At 25.9% G+C, this 23,127-nt stretch overlaps 4 protein-coding genes across 5 annotated transcripts; 2 read left to right on the forward strand and 2 right to left on the reverse strand.

Moving 5' to 3' along the window:
* Nucleotides 1-336: 336 nt before the first annotated feature.
* LOC103577616 (uncharacterized) lies at nt 337-12,753 on the forward strand. Of its 2 annotated transcripts, XM_053740060.1 has the most exons (7): nt 337-403; nt 645-697; nt 7,018-7,229; nt 10,295-10,456; nt 10,882-11,119; nt 11,512-11,805; nt 11,875-12,753. In XM_053740060.1, exons 1-7 carry the CDS (start codon nt 348-350, stop codon nt 12,087-12,089), a joined length of 1,230 nt encoding a protein of 409 aa, XP_053596035.1. In that variant the 5' UTR covers nt 337-347; the 3' UTR covers nt 12,090-12,753. The 2 variants fall into 2 exon arrangements, with proteins under 2 accessions (XP_053596035.1, XP_008556571.1); XM_008558349.3 differs by lacking the exons at nt 337-403; nt 645-697 and having other exon boundaries at nt 6,613-7,229.
* Nucleotides 12,754-13,514: 761 nt separating this feature from the next.
* On the reverse strand, nt 13,515-15,502 carry LOC103577617 (cytochrome c oxidase assembly factor 5). The gene is made up of 4 exons (XM_008558350.2): nt 15,288-15,502; nt 15,099-15,200; nt 14,931-15,003; nt 13,515-13,661 (listed from the first exon to the last, which is right to left on the reverse strand). Exons 1-3 carry the CDS (start codon nt 15,393-15,395, stop codon nt 14,962-14,964), a joined length of 252 nt encoding a protein of 83 aa, XP_008556572.1. The 5' UTR covers nt 15,396-15,502; the 3' UTR covers nt 13,515-13,661; nt 14,931-14,961.
* Nucleotides 15,503-17,410: 1,908 nt separating this feature from the next.
* On the forward strand, nt 17,411-19,512 carry LOC103577618 (lysM and putative peptidoglycan-binding domain-containing protein 4). Its single transcript, XM_008558351.2, has 3 exons — nt 17,411-17,595; nt 17,741-17,945; nt 18,909-19,512. Exons 1-3 carry the CDS (start codon nt 17,570-17,572, stop codon nt 19,446-19,448), a joined length of 771 nt encoding a protein of 256 aa, XP_008556573.2. The 5' UTR covers nt 17,411-17,569; the 3' UTR covers nt 19,449-19,512.
* A 702-nt stretch (nt 19,513-20,214) lies between these two features.
* On the reverse strand, nt 20,215-22,382 carry LOC103577620 (40S ribosomal protein S11). The gene is made up of 5 exons (XM_008558352.2): nt 22,295-22,382; nt 21,874-22,002; nt 20,997-21,202; nt 20,526-20,659; nt 20,215-20,307 (listed from the first exon to the last, which is right to left on the reverse strand). The coding sequence occupies exons 1-4, from the start codon at nt 22,304-22,306 to the stop codon at nt 20,536-20,538; spliced, it is 471 nt and encodes a 156-aa protein (XP_008556574.1). The 5' UTR covers nt 22,307-22,382; the 3' UTR covers nt 20,215-20,307; nt 20,526-20,535.
* Between the last annotated feature and the right edge of the window lie 745 nt (nt 22,383-23,127).

The following is a 23,127-nucleotide window of genomic DNA, read 5'->3' on the forward strand; positions in this document are numbered from 1 at the left end:
AAATTTATAATTAATTAATTCAAAAATTCATCCATCGAAAATTTTCCTTCGAATTTGATTCAAAAATTTTTCTTTAATTTTTTAAAAGAGTAAATAACTTTTTTCAAAATTCCCGGTTATATTTATTTGAAAAAAAAAAAAAAAAAATTATAAATAAATTCTTTTGTAGTTGATAATTATCAAAAAAAAAAAAATAAGAAATGAATTTCTAAAAATTTAATTAAAAGAAAGTAAAATAAAGACGGAAAGTTATTTTTATTTTAATTAAGAATCGTCTAACGAACTTGTAAATTTAATTGGGACGTACATAGGTATTAAAATAACAATACATATTGTTTAGTTAACAAATGTCTTTGGTCCAGTACTCATCAGTCACGAGTAGTGAGCAATTATTATTCAAAAAGTGAGTGCGTGATTGAATTTATATATTTGTAATTTATTATTTATGACCAATAATTTATAAATCAAGTGCATTTGATAATTTAAATATATAGATATATATATATATATATATAGAGTAAATAAAAGTATATATATTTATATATATTGGGTGATAGCTAATATTTGAAGATAATTCGTACAACATTTCTATTTTTCTATGACGAATTCTTACGTTACGTGACCAAATTCGCAACCATGTCTAGTGGACAGAAGGATTCACGTTATGCATACATTGCATGTCCTTTGCATGATTCAAGTAAGTCTAACATACATATATATATATATACATATGTATTTTATATTTAGATAATTTGATAGTTCAGCTGGGATCGGTAGAAATTTGTCGGGAGAAATAGAGTAGAAAATTTTACGAGGTTTTCTTTTTAATATTTTAGTATTTATATATATGATATTAGTATTATATATGAGAGTAGTATACATGTGAGAAAAAACATATTTTAAGAATTTTGTAACATAATTCAGGTACTTAGATAAATTTTATGACTAGAGGATTTAAGGAATGAAATTTATAAACGCGACGAGAGAAACTAAGAGCGGGTTTTAAGGAAAGATTTTTTTTATACACAGAAAAAAAATAATTTTAGGAGCGAGAAATTTTTTTCTCGCATCAGAAAAATTTTTGTTTCCAATTATTAATGCAGAAAATTTTCTTGGAGCGAATAAAAATTTGTTGCGCCAAGAAATCCATTTTTTCTGTGTATTCAGAATTTTTAGGAGAGTTAAGTTTGAGGAAAAAATATTTAAGCGCATGGAAAAAATAAAGAGCTTTGATATTATTGTAAAATTTAAAAGCTTTATGGCTGGTAAAAATTTTAGGTGTAAATGGAAAATTTAGTTTCTATATTTTAATTGTACGGTAAAATTTGAGCTTTTTGGTGAAATTTTGTCTGTTTTGTATTTATGCTAAGATTAGGTTCTGGTGTAAAATATGAGTTAACGTTTAAAATTACCAGTTATTTAATTTTTTAGTTGCAGTAATGGAAAAATATGCAGTCAAAAGACCCGTTACTAACACGGTAATTCTCTACGCGGATTCAAATAAATTTAAACCTTTGTCTCTGGCGTCTAAGCTATTGGGTTTACGTAAAAGATACTAGAGACTTTTTTTATAAAGAATTAAATTCTCTACAAAATTTAACTGAAGTATTTTCAGCTTATCTTCGATAGTTCGACTATAAATTTAATTTAAAAGTACTAAGACCGCTTAAAAAGACTCAAGTGATTTTTAATACAAGTTCAATATTTATTTTAAAAATATCTCGGTAATTATGAACCTTATAAAAAAATTAATAAGAACAATTTTTATAGATAATTAAATTTCCTACCAAATTGTGTTCATTAATTTTTACCGTATCTCTAATAGTTTATTCATAATTTCAATTCAGAGTTATTTATAAAGTCCACCCATAAGAATATTTCAAAAACCATCATCTCTTTCTATAAGAAAAAATGATATAAAAGTATTATAAATAAATTTTCTAATTAATTCAACAGCAAAGCCTTGAACTCCTAAAAAAATTTTACTTTCTACCCTCAAAATAATTTTCAAATTAAACTTTATTAATATATAAATTTTATCTTCACCCGAATCTACGAAAATTATATTAATCACTGAGATTAATAATTCATTAATTTTATTTATGAATATCACAATATAAAGTTAATTATTTAATTTCGTCTACACATAATTTAAACTGACACATTTACGGAGCTACAAGTTGTATATTAAAACTATTTATTTATTATACTATGCTATACTGAGAGAAGGCAAGCCGCCAACGAGGAAGTGATAACGTCTGTTAAAGGTCAGGCATTGAGTACCTGCAGTAATATTTAAAAAAGTCGATGATAAATTCAATATTTCGATTTAATAATAATAATTTATCTACTTTTGATATTTATTTTTATATCTTATATTTTTCAAAACCTAAATTATGAAAAGTTAATTAAATTTTTAGTTTCACTCTAATTTAAAAATAAGTTATTATTATGACAAAATTTAATTAAGTTAGACATGTGATCAATATTTTTTAAAGTCTCTAGGGAAATCAATCAGTTATTTGGATAAAATCATTTTTTTTTTTTTAGAAACATTATCAATAATATTTGAATATGAAAAATATATAAATATATTATTAAGTGAATTATTAAAATTATAATTTAGTTGTCAGTTAATAAAAAAGCCTTGTGATATTTATAAGTGCGTATTTACCTTGTTGATCTATTATTAAGTACAGTAATTTTAGTTTTTAAACTCTTGCCAAATATATACGTAATATCTATATGGATAGAATATTATCAAGTGTTATATTATTTTGAATTTACTACTCAGATAAATAAATGTAATAGCAATGATAGTAATTACTTGTAGTAAAACTAGTGATAGAAAAGTTGAATTTGGAAAAAAAAACATTATTTTGATAAACCCAAAAAAACTTTTGAAATTCAAAAGTTTAAAAAAGTTCGATTGGTTTTTTTTTTGTAAATATCTTTATAATTATTGACTTTTTTGAAAATTGTAAAAGACCTTTTTTGTAGAGCTTTCAATTCTCTACAAAAAAGTATCTCATAAAATTTTTTAAAAACTGAATTATAATGAGATATTTTGAGTTTACAATTTCAAGAGTTGAATATAAAAATTTTGGATTATTTAAAATAATTAAAATGTTATCTAAAAAAAATTTATAATAATGACCCCGGATGAAAAAAGTATATATACGCATATATGAGACATATATTCAATTTTGCCCGTATACATACTTATTTCGTACGGGATAACACCCTGGCGGATCCGAATTACGGTAATTTACGGTGTTTGTTGTAATTTATCGTAAAAGACCGCAGTTTGCCGTAATTTGCGGCATTTTTACCGTAAACACCGTACATTTTTAAAATTTTATCTCTTTCAAAGTGTAATACCACTTTACGGTAAAATATCACAAGCTTGCCGCAATTTCACTATAAATTACCGCTCACTTTCTGAAAAATTGCGGCAAAAATGCCGTACTTTTGTCGTAAAATACCATAATTCTTCCGAATACCGTAAACTACGACAAATTTCGGTAAGTATTATAATTTATCGTAATTCGGATTCACTAGGATAATAATAATAATAATAACAATGATCATATAATAGGATTACGTGAAGAGTTTACAGTAACTGAGGTATATTTAATATCAAAGAGTTTCTGCGGTGTGTCAAGTTATTGTCGAGTTTGCTTTACTCAGTTGTTTGAAACCTCTAGGGATTATGCCAGTCTCAACTGTGACTGACAATGTTTGACATTAACCATATTAATCCATTAAATATATATGTATATATATATTCTCAAGAATTACTTATTAAACTAAATTATCTGTATTTAATCTTTTGCATTTAAAATTGCGGCTCAGTAGACAAAAACTCAATAAATTGAGTATAATAAAAAATTAAGACTCAATTTAAATTCATAAAATATATATAAAATAAAATTACTGATAAAATTAATGTCAAAGTTCATTGATCATCTTAAAAGTATATAAATAAATTTTAAAAATATCTTGCAGTAAAAAAGTCGTAGTGTCGTAATAAATAATATTATTATCGAGATTTAAAATCATTTATAAATTAAAAAAAAAAAAAAAAAAACAATTTTCGAAACTACGAACCATTAAATATGAGGAAAACAACTTTAATATTACAATCTAACTTGAAACAATTTAATCGTGCATGACATGTTTAATACCTTTTTTTTTTATTATTATTATTATGTTTCTATTATTATTGTTATTGTTTTATCTCAATAAAATCATATAAGCTTGCCAAAATATCACTCGCCGGAAGTAATATAAATCTCTCTTTGGAATCTCAAAACTCGAAAAAAAAAATCTAAAATGAGCGCAGCCAATTTTTTTCATTATTCTCTAGTGACTTTTATTTTATATACACACATATAGAATATATATATATATATATATATATATATATATATATATAATGTATATCTATATCAACGAGGCCATCTTCGCCATTGAACTCAACTCGTATATTTTATTTTACCTTGACCGTAACACCGTGACTTGAAAAGCTCCGCGACTATCGTATAGTAAGCTTTATATTGCAATACAGTTCAATAACTTTTAATACATATTTATCTAACTATTTATATTGTAATATTTACTAAATATCTAAGAATAAAAAATATTTTGTCTTTTGAGCTTTTAAAGATAAATTTTTTTTTTAAATTTTATGCCGCGTTTCAAATGAAAATCTTTTAGATCTCTATTAAAAGGTTTTTTTTTTATTTACAAAAATAAATTTTAACAAAAGTATATATATATATAAGCTCCGAGTTGAAAGCTTTCAAAAGCTCGACATAATTTCTCAAAAACTTTTAAACATGAAAATTTCTAACAATAGATTTTTATCTAAATGATTTATTATAAATTTTCTTTCTAAGCTTCTGGTTATATAAATTTATTAAAAATTTTTTATAGTTCAAGTAGAGATATTATGGTTCAGATAAGGGAAAGTGGGGCATAATGAGACCTTAAAAAAAAAGGGCTTATTTGTAACATAAATTTAAGCCCATTTCGCCCCTAGGGACCCGTTCTGCCCGTTCGTTCTACATGGCTGACTTAATAGAGATATTTTGAATAGTCAATTTAAAATATCGTAGTCTTTTTTATAGATGACATTGAATTTTATATGAGTAATAGAAATATTTTTGTGTTAATAAAAGTAAATTTATTAAAAATAAAATGAAAGTTTATTACTAAGAAATTATAAAGGCTTAATGTATTATGTACTAAGTACTCTAATGATTTTAAATTACTGAGTGCTAAATACGGAAACTCGAGAAAATATATTTTTAAAACAAATCCATGCTAAAGACTAAAATTATTTGACAAACAATATATTATAAAACTAAATAATTTTTGATGAATTATATTTAATTAAACATAAGATATTGTTTCGTGTATTAATTATTTGCTGGATAAATATTAAATCAACAATGAAAAATAATAGTCATGCTAAAATATTTTTCACTTTTAACAGATTTATCTATTATTTAAAATTTAATAAAACAAACTACTTAAATTTCAAACTATCCTTTTTTCTGGCACACTAGTTAGCCGCAGTTATTTCCAGCGATTATGTGCGAAACACTTGGGCGGTGAATTTAAAATAAAACAAAATCAAGTTACGATTTTTATTCATTTTTAAATTTAAAATTATTATAATTAAAACTATTAAAACGATTTTCCTTATTAGTGAATTAATAAAATGGAAAAAAAAATTTGTATTGTACTTTTGCGACCGCCACTATAGTTATCAAGTGGCTAAACTTCTGAAGATATAAAAACTATAATCCAAATCTAACGAGATCTGATTAGATCAACCAGAGTCTAATTTTAAAAAATTTCAAATTTACATTGACCTTCTAGATCTCTTTAGATCCAAAAAAATTAACAATAATACCCAACCCCATTAATTTTCTCTACCCCTCTTAGTTACCGCGACGTCTCATTTTTTTCTCCTCAAGGGCAATAATTTTTCCCAAACCCCCAATGATTTATTACCTCGGCCATTTTTTTTTACTAAAAAAAAAAAAATTAACAACCTATCGATTGATAAATTCACGCATCTGAAATCTACAAGGTTGTTTCCTCGAGTTAACGTAAATCCGACCACGTGAGTTGACTCTTTCCCCACTTATATAAAATCTACCTGAGAGCGTCGCGACGACTTTGTACTCCCAGTACGAGGACGCGTCTCGTCCAGGTAACTTTATACTACTCCCTTATCAATAACCATCCCTTATTTATTTTTTTATACATTTATTTACTTCCTTACACCTTAATATCCTCAAACGTATATCCGTATCTCAAACTGTCACATTTAATATTAATTATAATTGACTATGCGCTAAAACTTTCCACGTGTAGTTGAGTGAGTTTATAAACTTTAAGACATCTATTTTATTATTTATTGACTCAAGTAATTGTTATCAGCCTTGACATTGTCAACAATAGTAACAAGTAAAAAAATATTTATTAAAAAAAAAAAAGTAATAAATTGTCATGACAAATAATAATAAAAAATCTAAATGATAAAATCAGTAAAATGTCATTTTATTTAGTGAAGTGAATTAGAGCCAATTGTTAAAATGATAAATGAAATAACAAATTTTAATTAGGAACCTTGAGTCAAAATTATAAATTATTACTATTGTTAGTGTGTTTGTAAACATAAATAGAAACTACGTTGTAAATAAAAATAAACAATAGTCAAAATGAATTTGATGTTTCGTAAGAACTTCAGTGGGGAAAAAGCTTCGGTTGGTGAAACACGATCAGGTATTACGGGTGTATATGGCCCGTGTTTGCCGGTAGCTAGTGTACCAAGTGGAGGTTTAACGGGACCTTGTGGTGCTCGACTTGGTATTCGCCCAAGTATTGTTAATGCGAGTGGTCGTGGTCCTATAAGACGTAGTCGTGAATTTGGTTATTCTCCGATGGATGACCATCCGACCCATGCATATCGCACTCATTTATTTCTTTCACCACCTTCAGGTGCCGTCGAAGAACCGACTGATCGAATTGGTCCTGGTCCCAGACGGAATTCATCTTCCCATGTTATTAAATGGGGCGGCGGTGGAAATATTAATAATAATAATAACAATAATAATAACAACACTAATAATAATGTCGTGGGAACCAAGAGGAAGCAAAGCAATCAGACCAAGGACATTTCGGAGCCACCGACTCCTACTGCTTCCAGACAGGTATGTATCGATTTATTGGCCCGATTGGGAGTTACATTTATTTTTTACTGCTGGGTAATTACTTTTTCAGTAAGAAAATTTTTTTAAGATGATTTTCGAATCGCTTTTGGTAGAGGATCAAAGTTAAGGTGGATATGGGGGATTAATTAAGCTGGTGGGGGTGAGAAGGCTAAATTTTGGCTGAGTGTTTTTTTAAACGATGTTTTTTTTTTTAGAAGATTGGATGATGAAGATCGTGGGTGTGTCTCAAGGACGGAAAAATTCACTATTATTAGATATACATTTTCTTGCTTGGGAGTTTAAAGCGAATGAAGTGTCGTGACGTTAGAAATTACGGAATTACGGTGAAATTGACGGTTTATTTTGATTTGAATTATTATAGGTTACATGGAAATATTTAATGGAAAATAATGCGATTGGAATAATGGGAGATTTGGCGTTAAAATGTTTTATAGAAGAATGTTTATGAATTTTTGGGAGAGTTAAATTTGAGGGAAAAAAATTTAAGCGCATAGAAAAAATAAAGAGCTTTGATATTATTATAAAATTGAAAAGCTTTATGGCTGGTAAAAATTTTAGGTGTAAATGGAAAATTAAGTTTCTATATTTTAATTGTACGGTAAAATTTGAGCTTTGTGGTGAAATTTTGTCTAGTTTGTATTTATGCTAAGATTAGGTACTGGTGTAAAATATGAGTTAACTTTTAAAATTACCAGTTATTTAATTTTTTAGTTGCAGTAATAGAAAAATATGCAGTCAAAAGACCCGTTACTAACACGGTAATTCTCTACGCGGATTCAAATAAATTTAAACCTTTGTCTCTGGCGTCTAAGCTATTGGGTTTACGTAAAAGATACTAGAGACTTTTTTTATAAAGAATTAAATTCTCTACAAAATTTAACTGAAGTATTTTCAGCTTATCTTCGATAGTTCGACTATAAATTTAATTTAAAAGTACTAAGACCGCTTAAAAAGACACAAGTGATTTTTAATACAAGTTCAATATTTATTTTAAAAATATCTCGGTAATTATGAACTTAATAAAAAAATTAATAAGAACAATTTTTATAGATAATTAAATTTCCTACCAAATTGTGTTCATTAATTTTTACCGTATCTCTAATAGTTTATCCATAATTTCAATTCAGAGTTATTTATAAAGTCCACCCATAAGAATATTTCAAAAACCATCATCTCTTTCTATAAAAAAAAAAAATGATATAAAAGTATTATAAATAAATTGTCTAATTAATTCAACAGCAAAACCTTGAACTCCTAAAAAAATTTTACTTTCTACCCTCAAAATAATTTTCAAATTAAACTTTATTAATTTATAAATTTTATCTTCACCCGAATCTACGAAAATTAGATTAATCACTGAGATTAATAATTCATTAATTTTATTTATGAATATCACAATATAAAGTTAATTATTTAATTTCGTCTACACATAATTTAAACTGACACATTTACGGAGCTGCAAGTTGTATATTAAAACTGTTTATTTATTATACTATACTATAAAAATCTAATAAGAACAATTTTCATAGATAATTAAATTTCCCCCAAAATTGTGTTCATCAATTTTGACCATATCTCTAATAGTTCATCCTTAATTTCAATTAAAGTTATTCATAAAGTCCACCCATAAAATTATTTTTAAAAATTTAAAATTTTTAAACACTAGTTAAATAACTAATCAATAAATTTGTACCACAAACAAATACCTCTATACCATATATATATTTACGTCTCCATAATATCCAGTAAATCTTTTTCAACCTCAATCACTATTAATCAAAACAATCTGTCCCTAATTTCGCTTCCTATTTTTTTAAACGCAACCGCACACTGGTTAAAAAAATCGGTCATTCCTCATAAAAAATAATCTAACAAACGTATCACTAGAGCAATAATTACCTAACTCACTCAAGCAAGCTAAAGTAATTGACCATGATTGTGAACTTTATCGCACAATCTCACAAGCGCGAACTTTATGTGTCACACGTGCACGATCCCGATAGGATAATAATAATAATAAAATTAGCAATCATTGTTCCTGCATGCATGACTACATCCCTTACATAAAATCATTATTATTATATAGTATAATAGCACATATATAGTTTACATATATGTATAGGTAATTCCAAACACCAGTTTGACTGCCAGATGACTAAAGCTAAAATCATTTTTTCCGCATTAAAGGAAACGATATATCGTTGCTTTGAAATAAAATTTTATCGCGTGTTAAATAATTTTGTTAATCGTTTTTTTTATTTGTTTATTTATTTTTAATGATAATAATAAAATAAAATGAACTGTCCCCGATGATTTAAATGAACAGAAATGTTTATATTTATAGTAAATAAAAATATATAAATTTATATGCTTGGACATTAATCTGTCGATGTCATAATATATCATTTGGTTGCTAGTAGATTTTATCGACTCGATAGTACTGCTGTACATATATATGTATATATATATATATATATATATATATATATATATATATATATATATATATATATATATATATACATCATTACCTATATCGTAAACTTTATATACAAGTGAACTCGTTTAAATATTCATATGTTGGTCGTTGGTAAGCCTCAACGCTTTTACAGTAGACGTAAAAAGCAAAATCTTTTTATAATACTGAGTTAAAAAAAAAAATAATAAAATAAAATACTGGAGGCTTTGTTTTTTTTTATCAAATTCAAAGATGGAAGTGAGAAATAATTTTTATTATTTTTTAATTTTCTCGCCAAATTAATTTTTTATATAAATTGGTTTCATTTATATTGAAAGGAGTCATATATTTATTATATTTTTTATAAAATTTAAAAAATCAAAATTTAGTTCAATGGAATTTAAAAAATTTTTTTCGAACGTTTTACTTGGAAAATTATTTTGCGTTATTTTTGTCAATATTTCATATAAATTCAATAAATCAACGGATTTATATAAACCTTTGAAAAATTGGTTATTTAAAAATTCAAATTTTTATTTTATGGTCTTAGTCTAAAATTCTGAATTTTATTGGGAATTTTTTATAGGTGTCATTTAGCGGTAATAGAACCGGAGGAATATACACACCGCTGGTAGTTTCTGGTAATAGTCCACCGAGAGGTGAACCAATATCACTTGCAACGCTGGATCGTGACTGTTTTATCATTCCATTAGCGTCTTTGGAACGTTTCCTTCCAGCTGGAGTCCCGGTAATATTTTATTGCTTTTTTATTTTATTATATTTTATTTTTTAAAAGAATTTTATGATCACATTGGTATGACATAATTTTTTTTAAGCTGACTATATAGACAAGTTTCATGATAAATTTATAAAAAATTAAATTCCCTCTAGTTTGAGTACCCACATCGATATATTTGAAAATGTGACTCGTTACAAAATGGCGGCTGTATATATATATTATCATTAATTAATTAGTGATGTAATTGATAATTTATTGAAATGTATAATTGTTGGTACTCATTTTACGGGGAATTTTATCAGCTAACCAGATATATTTTTTTTTATATGATAAAAATCAAATCCAAAAAAAATTGTAGTGAATTCACGAGAATACGAAAGAATAAATTTTTGATTGAAGAGATTAAGGAACGAAATGTTTGTTTGTATTTATAGCATGCACCGATAGCAGATAAAAAAAAGCCAGGAAGTCCGTTATCAATTTTGGAAGTCGAAGACCCTAAACAATGTGTGCTGGCGCACTTTATGACGCCTCTTGAGCCACTAGATCCTCTCGTTGAATCACCAGTTGCAATGCCGTTAGTGCTGCAGAGAGATACCGCAGCTGAATTAATTGCGGAAATTGCACCCTCAGCGTCGCAGAGCATTTTGTTGACTAACATGGAAAGGAATGGTAATCTATCCGTATTTATTATTTATTTTTAATAATTTCTGATTTGAATAAAAATTCAAATTTATTCACCTTTCAACTAAAAATTTTGTCTGCTTCAATGAATACTGATTCTTGTAAAAAATGCAATGCCGAGTTAAATGAGTACCCACATCCCAATATGTGTACTACAAACAATTTTCAAGAAAAAGAATTTTTGAAAATTTTTTTTTTTTTTCCAAATTTGAATGTGGATTCTTAGAGTCTATTATGTGCCGAGTAAAATGAGTACCCACATCCCTATATTTGCAAAACACTAAAATTAGAAAAAAAAAATATTTGCAGTTTATGAAATTTGACTTGAGTGAATATCTACTAGCCAATTTTTAAAACAAAAAATAAATTATTATTTACAGCGGATTTTCCTTTTATAACGTACTATTTAATAAATAAGCATAATACGGATCCCGCTGATTTTTATCAAGAAGTTCAATGCGCAGCACTAAGAAAATTTGATCCACGCGACCTGCGCTATGCTGCGAGTCATACACTCGATTTGTTCAATGAAGTCGCAACGATAGCGCGACCGCCTCTAGAGCCACCTGGTGGAAGACCACCGATCCCGTCCACCGGATACATCGTATCTATTTTTAAAGTCTTCGAGGGCGATGACAGCCTAAAATTTGAACAAAATTGGCTCTACTGGACCGGTAACTACTTTTTTCTCAATTATCGGACTCTATACACTTATCGACACTAAATAAAATTTTATTTCGCAGGAGCCCGAATGATTTATCGTTATTTACCTAAATCCGTAGGACTAAAACGTATAACACTTCATAAGTCAATGTCACAAGGAGACAAAATGTATTTATTGATATGCGAATGTTCACAATTACAGGATAATTTATCGGCAGCGGCAATTTTGTTACCGGCATTAAGAGCACGTTTGTGTGGTTACACAGGACTCTATCGACCGTCAGTATGTTTCTGACTTTGTAGTAAAAAATAGTTTCTTTCAGTACTTAACAAGGAACTAGAATCAGTAAAAATAAAAATAATTCTTATCGACTGCAGATAAGTACTGAGTCGGTAAAAAATATTTTCATTAACGTTACAGTAAAAATTTGATATCTGTCATTCCAATTTTGATTATCAGCTTTAAATAATTTTTCATCAGTCACTTCTGAATTATACATTTATTTATTATCGACTGTTGGTACGAATTCTGTCAGTAAATAATAACTTTTATAAATTATCCCGCCAAATTCTGCAGGCAAAAAATTTTAATGAACTGTACTATCAAATCATGTCATTAAATTAAAATATTGTTGACTACACTATCAAATTCTGCCGATAAAAAAGTTTCCATCGACTGGGCTGTTAAATTCCGCCGGTAAAAAGTTTTTTATTGACAGCCCTGTTAAATTCTGCCGGTAAAAGTATTTTTATCGACCTCACTATTAAACTCCACCGGTAAAAATTTTTTATATCGACCACGCTATCAAACAAATCACTTGAAAAAATAAAATTTTCTACTGACATAAATTTTTTTTTAATTTTTTATCAACTGAAGAATAACTAACAGCCGATAAAAAATTTTTCTATAAAAAATAAAAAGTTATCAAAATTTTTTCCCGATAACGATTAAAGCAAAAAATTTCCGCTCTATATTTGTACGACTAAATAAAAATATAAATTTTCAGCAACTTTTAAATCGTGCATTAAGATTTTGTCTACGCAAATTAAAAAATAATAATAATAATAAATTAACGTATACGACATATCATATTCAAATAAGCTGTGATATATTTTATCACAATCACGACCATCGCTACTAGATAATAAAGTAAATAATAAATTAATAAAATTGTAATAATAATAAATAAAAGTGACACTTTTTTATAGAAATTCTATTTAGATTATTTCAAAAATATAAATTTTTCTAGACTTTTAATGCATAGAAAAGCATAACTATTATGCTTGTTAAATTTTTATAGTAAAAGAGGCTCAAAGAAATAATAAATTTTTCTAGATTTTAAAACATTTAGATTTTCATTAAATAAAATAATTTAATTAGATAAATGCCGAAGCTTTGACAATAGTTAGTTATTAATTTACTAAATTGTTTTTAATAAAAAATAATAAATTAAAATGGAGTACAGTAGTCACTGATTGTGAGAATAACAAATAACAAGAGCCCTAATTAAACAAGAAAAAAAATTACCAATTAAATAAAGAGCCTTGATAAATAATAACTGTGATTAAAGTGCATATTTAATGATAATGCATAAAACATAAACACAAACTGTGATTACATGTTTCGAAAAAATTTCAATTATTAAACCTAACTGTTCTGCCTATATTTATTAATGTAATTACTATCTATTAAATTATGCTACAATAAATAAAAGAATTATCGACCAATTATTCCTGAGATTTTTTTATTGTAGTTATTATTATTATTAATATTATTATAAATAATTTTTTTACAGGTAATTAATAAATAATTAAAACTAACTGATGTTTGTTTTTCTTCATTAGCTTAATTAAGAAAAATTCGTTCCTAAAAAAAAGTAATTTAGTGTTAATAATTCTTTTCTCAGATGAATTTGTTGAGAATTTTTTAGATTTTGTTTAAAAATTTGGTTTTTAAATTCTGTTATTAATTGAATAGAATAAGTGCGGGCACTGCATTTATTTTTTTTTGTTTTCATGTAACAAATAAATAATCAATTAGCGGATAAATTAATTGATTAAATTTAATTTTAAAGGAAAAATAACTAAAATCTGCGTAAATCTTCAGTTAAAGGAGGCCAAATAATCAAAATTTTGAGTTTACAGGAGATTTCGCGATCTTGGGAAGATTTCAGATCCGAAGAGTTCTATTGAGGTTAATTTAAATTCGAAACGAGTTTATAAACTCACTCAACTACACGTGGAAAGTATTAACGTATAGTGAATTTTAATTAATACTAAATAGGACAGTTTGAGATACGGATATACGTTTGAGAATATTAAGTTGTAAGGAAGTAAATAAATGTATAAAAAAATAAATAAGGGATGGTTATTGATAAGGGAGTAGTATAAAGTTACCTGGACGAGACGCGTCCTCGTACTGGGAGTACAAAGTCGACGCGACGCTCTCAGGTAGATTTTATATAAGTGGGGAAAGAGTCAACTCACGTGGTCGGATTTACGTTAACTCGAGGAAACAACCTTGTAGATTTCAGATGCGTGAATTTATCAATCGATAGGTTGTTAATTTTTTTTTTTTTAGTAAAAAAAAATGGCCGAGGTAATAAATCATTGGGGGTTTGGGAAAAATTATTGCCCTTGAGGAGAAAAAAATGAGACGTCGCGGTAACTAAGAGGGGTAGAGGAAATTAATGGGGTTGGGTATTATTGTTAATTTTTTTGGATCTAAAGAGATCTAGAAGGTCAATGTAAATTTGAAATTTTTTAAAATTAGACTCTGGTTGATCTAATCAGATCTCGTTAGATTTAGATTATAGTTTTTATATCTTCAGAAGTTTAGCCACTTGATAACTATAGTGGAGGTCGCAAAAGTACAATACAAATTTTTTCTTCCATTTTATTAATTCACTAATATAGAAAATTGTTTTAATAGTTTTAATTATAATAATTTTAAATTTAAAAATGAATAAAAATCGTAACTTGATTGTGTTTTGTTTTAAATTCACCGCCCAAGTGTTTTGCACATAATCGCTGAAAATAACTGCGACTAAACAACTTGTTTAAAGAAACTTTAAAATTCTCAACAAATTAATTAAAATTCTACACAACATCTATTATTTAATTGTAAAATTTTTACCAAATGATATATTGTTGCCGATAAAAAATATCTAATATCCTTTGGGACCACGAAATCGTCTTCTAGCGTCAATCTAATAAAAATAATTATCATTAGTTAATAAACAATAATTATTGCCTCAAATTTTGACAAAATTTAATAATAACAAAAAAAAAACTTGATACATACAATCGAACGTTTGCAATCATATAAAAGTATACGTAATGATTGGCATTCATCAGGTACACTGCCATCAGTTACTTTAAGACATTCTTTAGGTGTTTTTTTATGCTAAAATAATAAAATAATTAAAATCTGGCAGTAAACTCTAATTATTAAATGTCTAATTGTATAAATAAATTTGAGGTTATTACTTACGATCTTACAACAATCACTTTCTAATAAACACATTTTTAAATTAGCTCTGACACCCGCGCAACGTGATTTGTCTTTAAGCTGTTCATTTTCACGCTCGTATCGCATCATTTTGTTAAATTTTTTTGTTACGTTTAATAATCACATAAAAATAGTTACGATAAATAAATATATATCTCATTGATATTCATACGGGAGACAAACAGAACAATCTGTGATCCGTGATATATTTCATCAGCTGATTCTTATTTCATTTCAAATAAGAAATGAATTACAGCGATTTTCAAAATGGTAGAAATTATGGCGCATAATTATAATTCTTTTGAATTTAAAAATAAATAGAAAATATATGTGTGAAATATTGAGATAAATTTCAAATTTCAAATAAATGAATTAAACAATTGAAAATATAAGAATTAGAAAAATGCACATACTGATTTTTTAATTCTGTAAATGCGCATTTTTTAAATTTTATTTGATTTACATTTAATTCACTTATTTAAAAATTTTCAAAATTGAGAATTGTCAGCTACTTTAATATTTATAGAGAGTGCATTCTGAAATGCACTGCGAACAATTAAAGCGTGGCGCATTTCGAAATGCATCCTTATTAATTATTCTTATTACTTGTGCGGCAAATTTAAATATTTGAAAAAAAAATTATTAGAAATTGTAGAAAACTAAAAATCGTATGTCGAAATAAAATGGTGGCAGAATATGATAGAAAAATATTTAAAATATAAAAAAAAACACTTGAGTGTTTGAACAAACCTTGGTGGGGAAATAATATGCAGAAGGGTATCCTAATACACTTGGAGATTTGAATTAAATTGCTCCAAGTGTATTGCAGCTAAAAAACGTCACTTAATTGCTATTTCCCCACCAGACGATGCCAGATGATTGGGCTCAGGAACTTGGAAGTTATCAGCATCAGCCATCAGCAACGCTTTACACTAACACTGAACACTCAACACTTAACGACAGCACAGACACTTTGCACAATTTAAATTTTATAAACACTGCACGATTTAATTAAACAATTACTGTGGGCAATAAATTTTATGGATGATTTCATGACAATTTCGTATTTTCTCATGATCTTGAAGCTTGCAGATTATTAACATTTTCCAGATTTTTTTTAGCCTGCCAAATACAAAAAAAAGAAAATTTTAAATTAGCGCGCGTAAAAAATTTCAAAAACTATAGGTTCAATTTTTTAGATATTTTTTTTTTTCGTAATTTATCGTTTCTAAAAAAATTCAAAAACTATTAGACGTCGAGTAACTTCAGTATCATCAGAACTGATCAATTCAATGACAAAATTCAATAAATAACAATCATCAATTTATATTGTTCAGTTAATAATAATAATAATAAACACTTAACACCAAACAAAAAACTATCACAATCACAACAATACAACACTTGATTTTTATTCCTACTCAAAAAAAAAAACTAAATAATTTGCTGAAAGTAGCAGTCATAAAAAAAATTTATTTATTCAAAATAACTAAAATAATTATTAGCAGATAATATTTTCAAAAAAAGGACGTTAAAAATCTTCAAAATTCTTCTTGTGAATATTTTCAAAAAAAATTCTGATGACAATTTTACTCGGTAATTAAAAAAAACTAAAATTGTTATGATGCTGAAGTTACTCAGCGTCTAATAATTTTAGGATTTTTCTAAAAATGATAAGTTATGAAAAAAAAATTATACTTGTAGTGTTTTTAATTTTCCACAAGTGAAAATTTTTTTTTTCTTGTAATTTATTTGTTAAAAAAAAATCCGAAAATTTTTAATTGCCTGCTAACTTTAAGATCATGAATTTTCATATGTCGGTTACTTTCAGCGTCATAACTAAATCACTGCATCACTTTATTAATTAATTAACAATTAAAAACTTGTAATTATTTATAAAATTAAATAAAAACTAAGACACCAGTCACTTATTAACTCAAATCACACTTTAGTTCAATAAAATTATAACGGTAACTAAAAAATACACGCAGCGACTCTCCCGACTCTCCGAGTTCTGAGCCTGCGCGACGCCATCTCTAAAAACTACGCGCACGCGCGTGCAACTAAGGCGCGCGCACGCCACCTGGATTTAAAATTACCAACCAAAATTGACACATAAATAAACCACGTACTAATAAAAAATAAAAATTTGTACGTGTAATGTTTAATTAATTGGTAATAAATAAATATTTATTATATATTTTATATTATTATTAAGATAATTATAAATTAGTTTAATTATAAAAAATGGTTTTTAAATTAACATGAAAAAATTAAAAGATGATAAAAGGTATACCATAATTAATACTACTATTATTATTAATTTAATTGTCATAGATTATAAAACAATTAATTTTTTCTGTAATTTAAATTTGATATACATTTATAACCTAGCTCAGAAAAAAATAAAATGATAAATAACTTTTTAAATTTAGACATATTCCCTATCAAAGAGGTAATCAAAGAGACAAATCACCTCATTATGTTTTTCTTTATTCGGATGACGAAGTTGAGGACGAAGAAATTCCGTTACAATTACGGAAGCAACATAAATCATTACCTAAAAAAATTGAGGTGATAATTGTTAATTTAAAACCTGAGGATACTTTGCAAGCATTATCATTGCGCTATCATTGTACTGTGAGTACTAATTGTCTCTTTAAAAAAAAATCAAATGTACATGCAGGGTGGCCACAAAAAAATTATTTAAAAATTCCCTGGCTTCCCGGTTTTCCAGTAAAGTTTTTCACATTTTTCCCTGATTCAGAAATTTTATTCGGGACATCAAGATATTCAAAGTTTTTATTATATATTTATTATCGATAATTAACTGATGATTAAATCATGTGAAAAATCAATAAAAGGTCAATAAAATAAATTAATATGGCCTACTTTTAATTACTGGATGTTAAAAAAATATTTAATGAGGAATTTTATGATTAAAGTAAATTCAAAATACACTAGTCACAAAAATTAGGAATATTAAAAGAAATGGAAATTTTCAAGTGATTTTTAACAGGCTGTAGCTCAAAAGAAAATTGTCGTGCAACAAAAACAAAAAAAGAGCAATTGTGGCTTCAAGTGTCTAGTTTTCTGATTTGGTCTTGAACCCTTTTTATTTTTCACGGTTCCGAAGTAATTAAACATCAATGATAATTATTGAAAAAACTTCTTGAGTCCCGTAGACCGTTGGTGAAACGAGCAAAAACTTGGGAATTTTTTTTTTCGATGGTTTTTTTAGGATTACTCCAGAACCGTACAGAATAAAAAAAAATGTTAAGGCCAGATCAGAAAATTAGACACTCGCAGCTATAATTTACTCTTCTTGTTTTTGTTGTACGACCATTTTTCTTCAAGTTACAGTCTCTTGAAAATTTTCAATTTCGTTAATGATTTAATTTTCCTGACTAGTATACTGTTAAAAAATAAAAAAATTTTCAACTGTCGCAATTAAATTTCCGGATGCTTTTCAAAAATTTCTGACATTTCCATGATATTTCCCAGTTGCATTAAATCCCTTGACAATTATCGATACTCCCGGTTTGTGGCCACTTTTAAATAATTAATTAATGTAATCATTAATATTTAATTAATGAATCATAGATATCTGAGTTGAAGCGTATAAATAATATCCATAAAGAAAATGAAATCTACGCACGTCGAGTTATTAAAATACCCGTGCAACCATTTTCCATTTTGACAGAAAATGAAAAATTAATTGACATTGATGATCAACCAGATCCATTACCAAGTTCTAGTTCGAGTGCTCAGTTAATAATAAATTTATCAGACGGAAATGTATCAAAGGAAACAGATATAAATACTCTAATACTCAATTCAGTATGTGAGCCTTCAAATAAATTTACGAGCAATCAAGACATTGACATAAATGCTGATGATGAGACCAATGAATTACTGGCAAGAGAACCAAGAGATTCAACGCCTGAAGCTAAAGTTATTGATTCATTCAAATGTTCCGGTGCTGATTGGGGCCTTTCATTAATTCATTTGATACTATTGTTTTTATTACTGGGAATTATTCTTCCAATTATTTATATTTTTTATATTGCCGAGCATTCTGACCACCATATCATTATTAATAATAATAATAGTAATAATGATAGTCTTATTAAAAAAATATAAATAGTTAATTAATTAATTTAAATAATTAAATTGACAATAATTACAAATAAATAAAATCTCAATACTTTATAATTTTAAAAATTAATGTGCCTTTGCGTACCTGAGATGATAAATTTTTTTATAGTCTATTATGATATTTTTAATTAATAAGTTTTACAGTAATGATGATAATAATTATATTTAAAATTAAATTTATTAATTTTTGTCAATTTAATGTGATAAATTATTGACAGCTAAAATATAAATAGTCTAGTGTTCAAATTGTAAAATAATTTGTCTATTAATTTTTAATTTATAATTATATTGAATCATGTTATTAATAAAAGTAATTAAGTAAAAATATATCATTTAAACTAAATACTTTTTTTACTTTCAAAATTTTTTAAATTTTAATTTGCAGTCACGAATTTTTGAATTTTTTTGCCCGAACATTTTTTATTATCTATTAGTATAGTTTAAATTTCTGTGGAAAAATTTAAATCAATACTTTGCCTAAAATTTTTTTTTCTCAAGAAAAAGCGAATCTCCAGGTTTGAAAAAGTTTTAGATTAATTTTGAGTATAAAAATATTTTGATCAGTAGAAAAGTTGGAGTAAAATTTGATGGATGCCAAAAAAAATTTGTTTTTTCTATAATAAATTTATAACGTCCGTACTTACATTCAGTCTCGTAATCGTAAGGTCAGTAGCAGTTTTCAGTACTGATAAATCAGGAAATATATAATTTTGAAAATTGTTTTTGATAAAAAAGATATAAAATGAAATAATCAATTTAATTTTTTTTTATTTTTATTATAACTTTTTTTATAAATTATTAGTGAGATGAAGTAATCACTTTAGTCCTTGCCATCGAACATGTTCTGTAACAGATAAAAATACATATATATTTATATATGCTTTACGAAAATTAATGAAAGAAAATAACTCAATTAATTTATTTAATCAGTAGACGATTAATTGTCGTTCAATTTATTTTTTTTCAGAAGACCGTCGTCAAGCTCATCATGTTGATAAATTAATTAAATTACTTAATAAGTATTTCATTTGTTAGTAATTAGTGATGATTAGTAAAATTTACCTGTATATTTTTAGAACTTTTTGAAACTTTTTTTGGAGCTCGTACTTTTTGATACTTTTAAAACATTGAAACGTACGGTTTTACTTAATGGACGACATTCACCAATGGTTACAACGTCTCCAATTTCAACGTCTCTGTAATAATAATTATAAATCATTAGTCAAGTAATTAATAATTTAATAAATAAATAAATAATGAAATAAATTAATTTTGAATTAAAAAAAAAGTCAGTAGACGATTGTAACTTCATATAAATTTTTCAGAAGACCGTCGTCATTTATCATCATTTTAAGAATAATTTATAGAAATTTTTAAAATAATTGTTGGGATAATAATTATTTGTCTTCAAATAAAATTTATTTTGTTTGAAGACAAATAACCAATTATATCATGATCTAGGTCAATAAAATTAATAAATAATCAGCTGTGAAAATTAATAATAATTTTTATAACAATTTAATAAAGAAGTACCTGAAGCATGGACTAAGATGTACACTCATGTTACGATGACGTTTTTCAAAACGGCTGTATTTACGTACATAGTGCAGAAAATCACGTCTTACGACAATTGTACGTTGCATTTTCATTTTCTGGACTACGCCAGTTAGTATCCTTCCACGAATTGATACATTGCCTGTGAAAGGACACTTTTTGTCAATATATGTCCCTTCACTTGCCTAGAAAAATTATTAATATTCTGTTACTTTTCAAACACGTAATTTAAAAAAATGAAAAATATTTTTGATTTTTCAAATAAAAATATTTAAAATTTATGATTCTTTAAAAAAAAAAAAAAACATGATGTGTTAGCAGGCAAATAACAATTTTTGGATTTTTTTCAACAATTAAAAAAAAAAAAAACTAGAAATATACACATGTAAAAAAATAAAAGAACTACAGGTGCAATTATCTGAAATTTTTTTTTTAATTTATGGTTTTTTAAAAAAAATCAAAAAATTGTTAGACGTCCGCTAATCTCATTATCCCTGATTAAGAAAAATGATTTGCTCCATGTTAAGTGTATATCTATATATTAGTCTATTCAAACTGTTTTGAATCATTCCATTTTTTTAAATCAGGGATCACAGAAAAACAAGTTTGAATATAGCACACATAAAATTTAAAATTATAAATAAATAGAGTTAATAGTTAAAAGAATATTTATAAAAAAATGCACTTATTAATTTCAAAATTTTTTAAATGCGCATTCTTTGATAATTTCGTTTTATTAATTATTTACTTTATTTATTTATAATTTTAAATGTGTCTGAAATCTATTACATTACACTCATGTAGAAAAATATATGAAAAAAAAAAAAAAAAAAAAAAAAAAAATTCAAAAACTAACCTCTCGTGGTGTTTTAAATCCTAGTCCGACATTACGTGTGTAACGTACAACAGATTTACGGGATTTTTGTTTCAATGATTTTTTACCAACCAATGAAATGGCTTGCTGCTTTTGAAAAGCACGCTCCGTCTGTAATTATAAAATATAAATAAATAAACAATTACATAGTTAATTTATAGATAAATTAAATAAATATTCAAGAAAATAGAGAATTAAAATATTCGAACACGCGGCGTGTCACGTGTAGCGTCACTTAAAAATTAATATTTAAATTAATCGCGACTTTAAAAAACACAAATAATTGTTTTTATAATTAAAAATAATAATTAAGTTATTTGAAGTTATTTTGTGAATTAAATTCATGAAAAATAATATATTATTTAATATAAATGTGAGAATAAGTAAAAAGATGAACGCATACCTGATCCGCCATTGTGAGAAAGAAATTTTGCTGACGATCAAGCCATAAAGCGAACGACTGATGATGGGCTCAGACTAAAGATCGATTTCCATGAAAATTTACTTTGTAAAGCCAAGTTTCAAACTCCCGCCATATTTAAAACTCGGCATTATAAAAATTAAGATTGCTAGCAGACATGAGACAAATTATAAAATAAATTTTAAATAAATAAAAATAATAAAATATAAAAAAATGTGCGCACTGATTTTTCAAATATTCAAGTACACATTTTTGAAGTTTAACTCCACTTACATTTTATTTATTTATTCACAAATTCAAAAAACTGACTACTGTCAGCGACATTCACATATAAATTTTATATATTTACAAACTAATAAAATTTTTGATTAAAGAACCGACTTTTCATAAATAAATTTATTAATATACGATTTAATAAATAAATTATTAATTTTTTTAAGTTCAATAACTTTTCAATAGATGGCGGGAAGATTCAAATTTCCAGATCGTTTATTTGTTAAACTTAACAAGACCTTGGGCCTTTCTAATTATTCTAATAAATAATAATTATTTATCAAAGTATTTTTAAAAGTTATTAAAAATAATCACATAATTAATTTTATTTTAATTACTAATTTTTTAAAACTTTAAAGATTTATAAATTTCTTTACTTTACATCTAAAATATTTTTATTGTTATTAATAATAATAATAAATATCAATTATTTATAATAATAATCCTTTGTAGTAAATATATAAAAAAAAGTATATATATATATATATATATATATATATATATATATAAAGAATATAATAAAAGGAAATGATAGTAACAAG

The sequence above is a fragment of the Microplitis demolitor genome, chromosome 6, assembly GCF_026212275.2.
Source record: "Microplitis demolitor isolate Queensland-Clemson2020A chromosome 6, iyMicDemo2.1a, whole genome shotgun sequence".
NCBI classification, from domain to species: Eukaryota; Metazoa; Arthropoda; class Insecta; order Hymenoptera; family Braconidae; genus Microplitis; species Microplitis demolitor.

What these genes read in the sequence shown, in the direction of transcription:
- LOC103577616 (XM_008558349.3), top strand. Translation starts at nt 6,738, where the DNA reads ATGAATTTGATGTTTCGTAAGAACTTCAGTGGGGAAAAAGCTTCGGTT. An exon ending in TCCTTCCAGCTGGAGTCCCG is followed by an intron (nt 10,457 to 10,881) that starts GTAATATTTTAT and finishes TTGTATTTATAG; the next exon opens with CATGCACCGATAGCAGATAA. An exon ending in GACTAACATGGAAAGGAATG is followed by an intron (nt 11,120 to 11,511) that starts GTAATCTATCCG and finishes TATTATTTACAG; the next exon opens with CGGATTTTCCTTTTATAACG.
- LOC103577617 (XM_008558350.2), bottom strand. Translation starts at nt 15,395, where the DNA reads ATGATGCGATACGAGCGTGAAAATGAACAGCTTAAAGACAAATCACGT. An exon ending in AAAGTGATTGTTGTAAGATC is followed by an intron (nt 15,201 to 15,287) that starts GTAAGTAATAAC and finishes TTATTATTTTAG; the next exon opens with CATAAAAAAACACCTAAAGA. An exon ending in ATGATTGCAAACGTTCGATT is followed by an intron (nt 15,004 to 15,098) that starts GTATGTATCAAG and finishes TATTTTTATTAG; the next exon opens with ATTGACGCTAGAAGACGATT.
- LOC103577618 (XM_008558351.2), top strand. Translation starts at nt 17,570, where the DNA reads ATGAAAAAATTAAAAGATGATAAAAG. An exon ending in AAATTAAAAGATGATAAAAG is followed by an intron (nt 17,596 to 17,740) that starts GTATACCATAAT and finishes TTTTAAATTTAG; the next exon opens with ACATATTCCCTATCAAAGAG. An exon ending in CATTGCGCTATCATTGTACT is followed by an intron (nt 17,946 to 18,908) that starts GTGAGTACTAAT and finishes AATGAATCATAG; the next exon opens with ATATCTGAGTTGAAGCGTAT.
- LOC103577620 (XM_008558352.2), bottom strand. An exon ending in GATTTAAAACACCACGAGAG is followed by an intron (nt 21,203 to 21,873) that starts GTTAGTTTTTGA and finishes TAATTTTTCTAG; the next exon opens with GCAAGTGAAGGGACATATAT. An exon ending in CATCTTAGTCCATGCTTCAG is followed by an intron (nt 20,660 to 20,996) that starts GTACTTCTTTAT and finishes TTATTATTACAG; the next exon opens with AGACGTTGAAATTGGAGACG.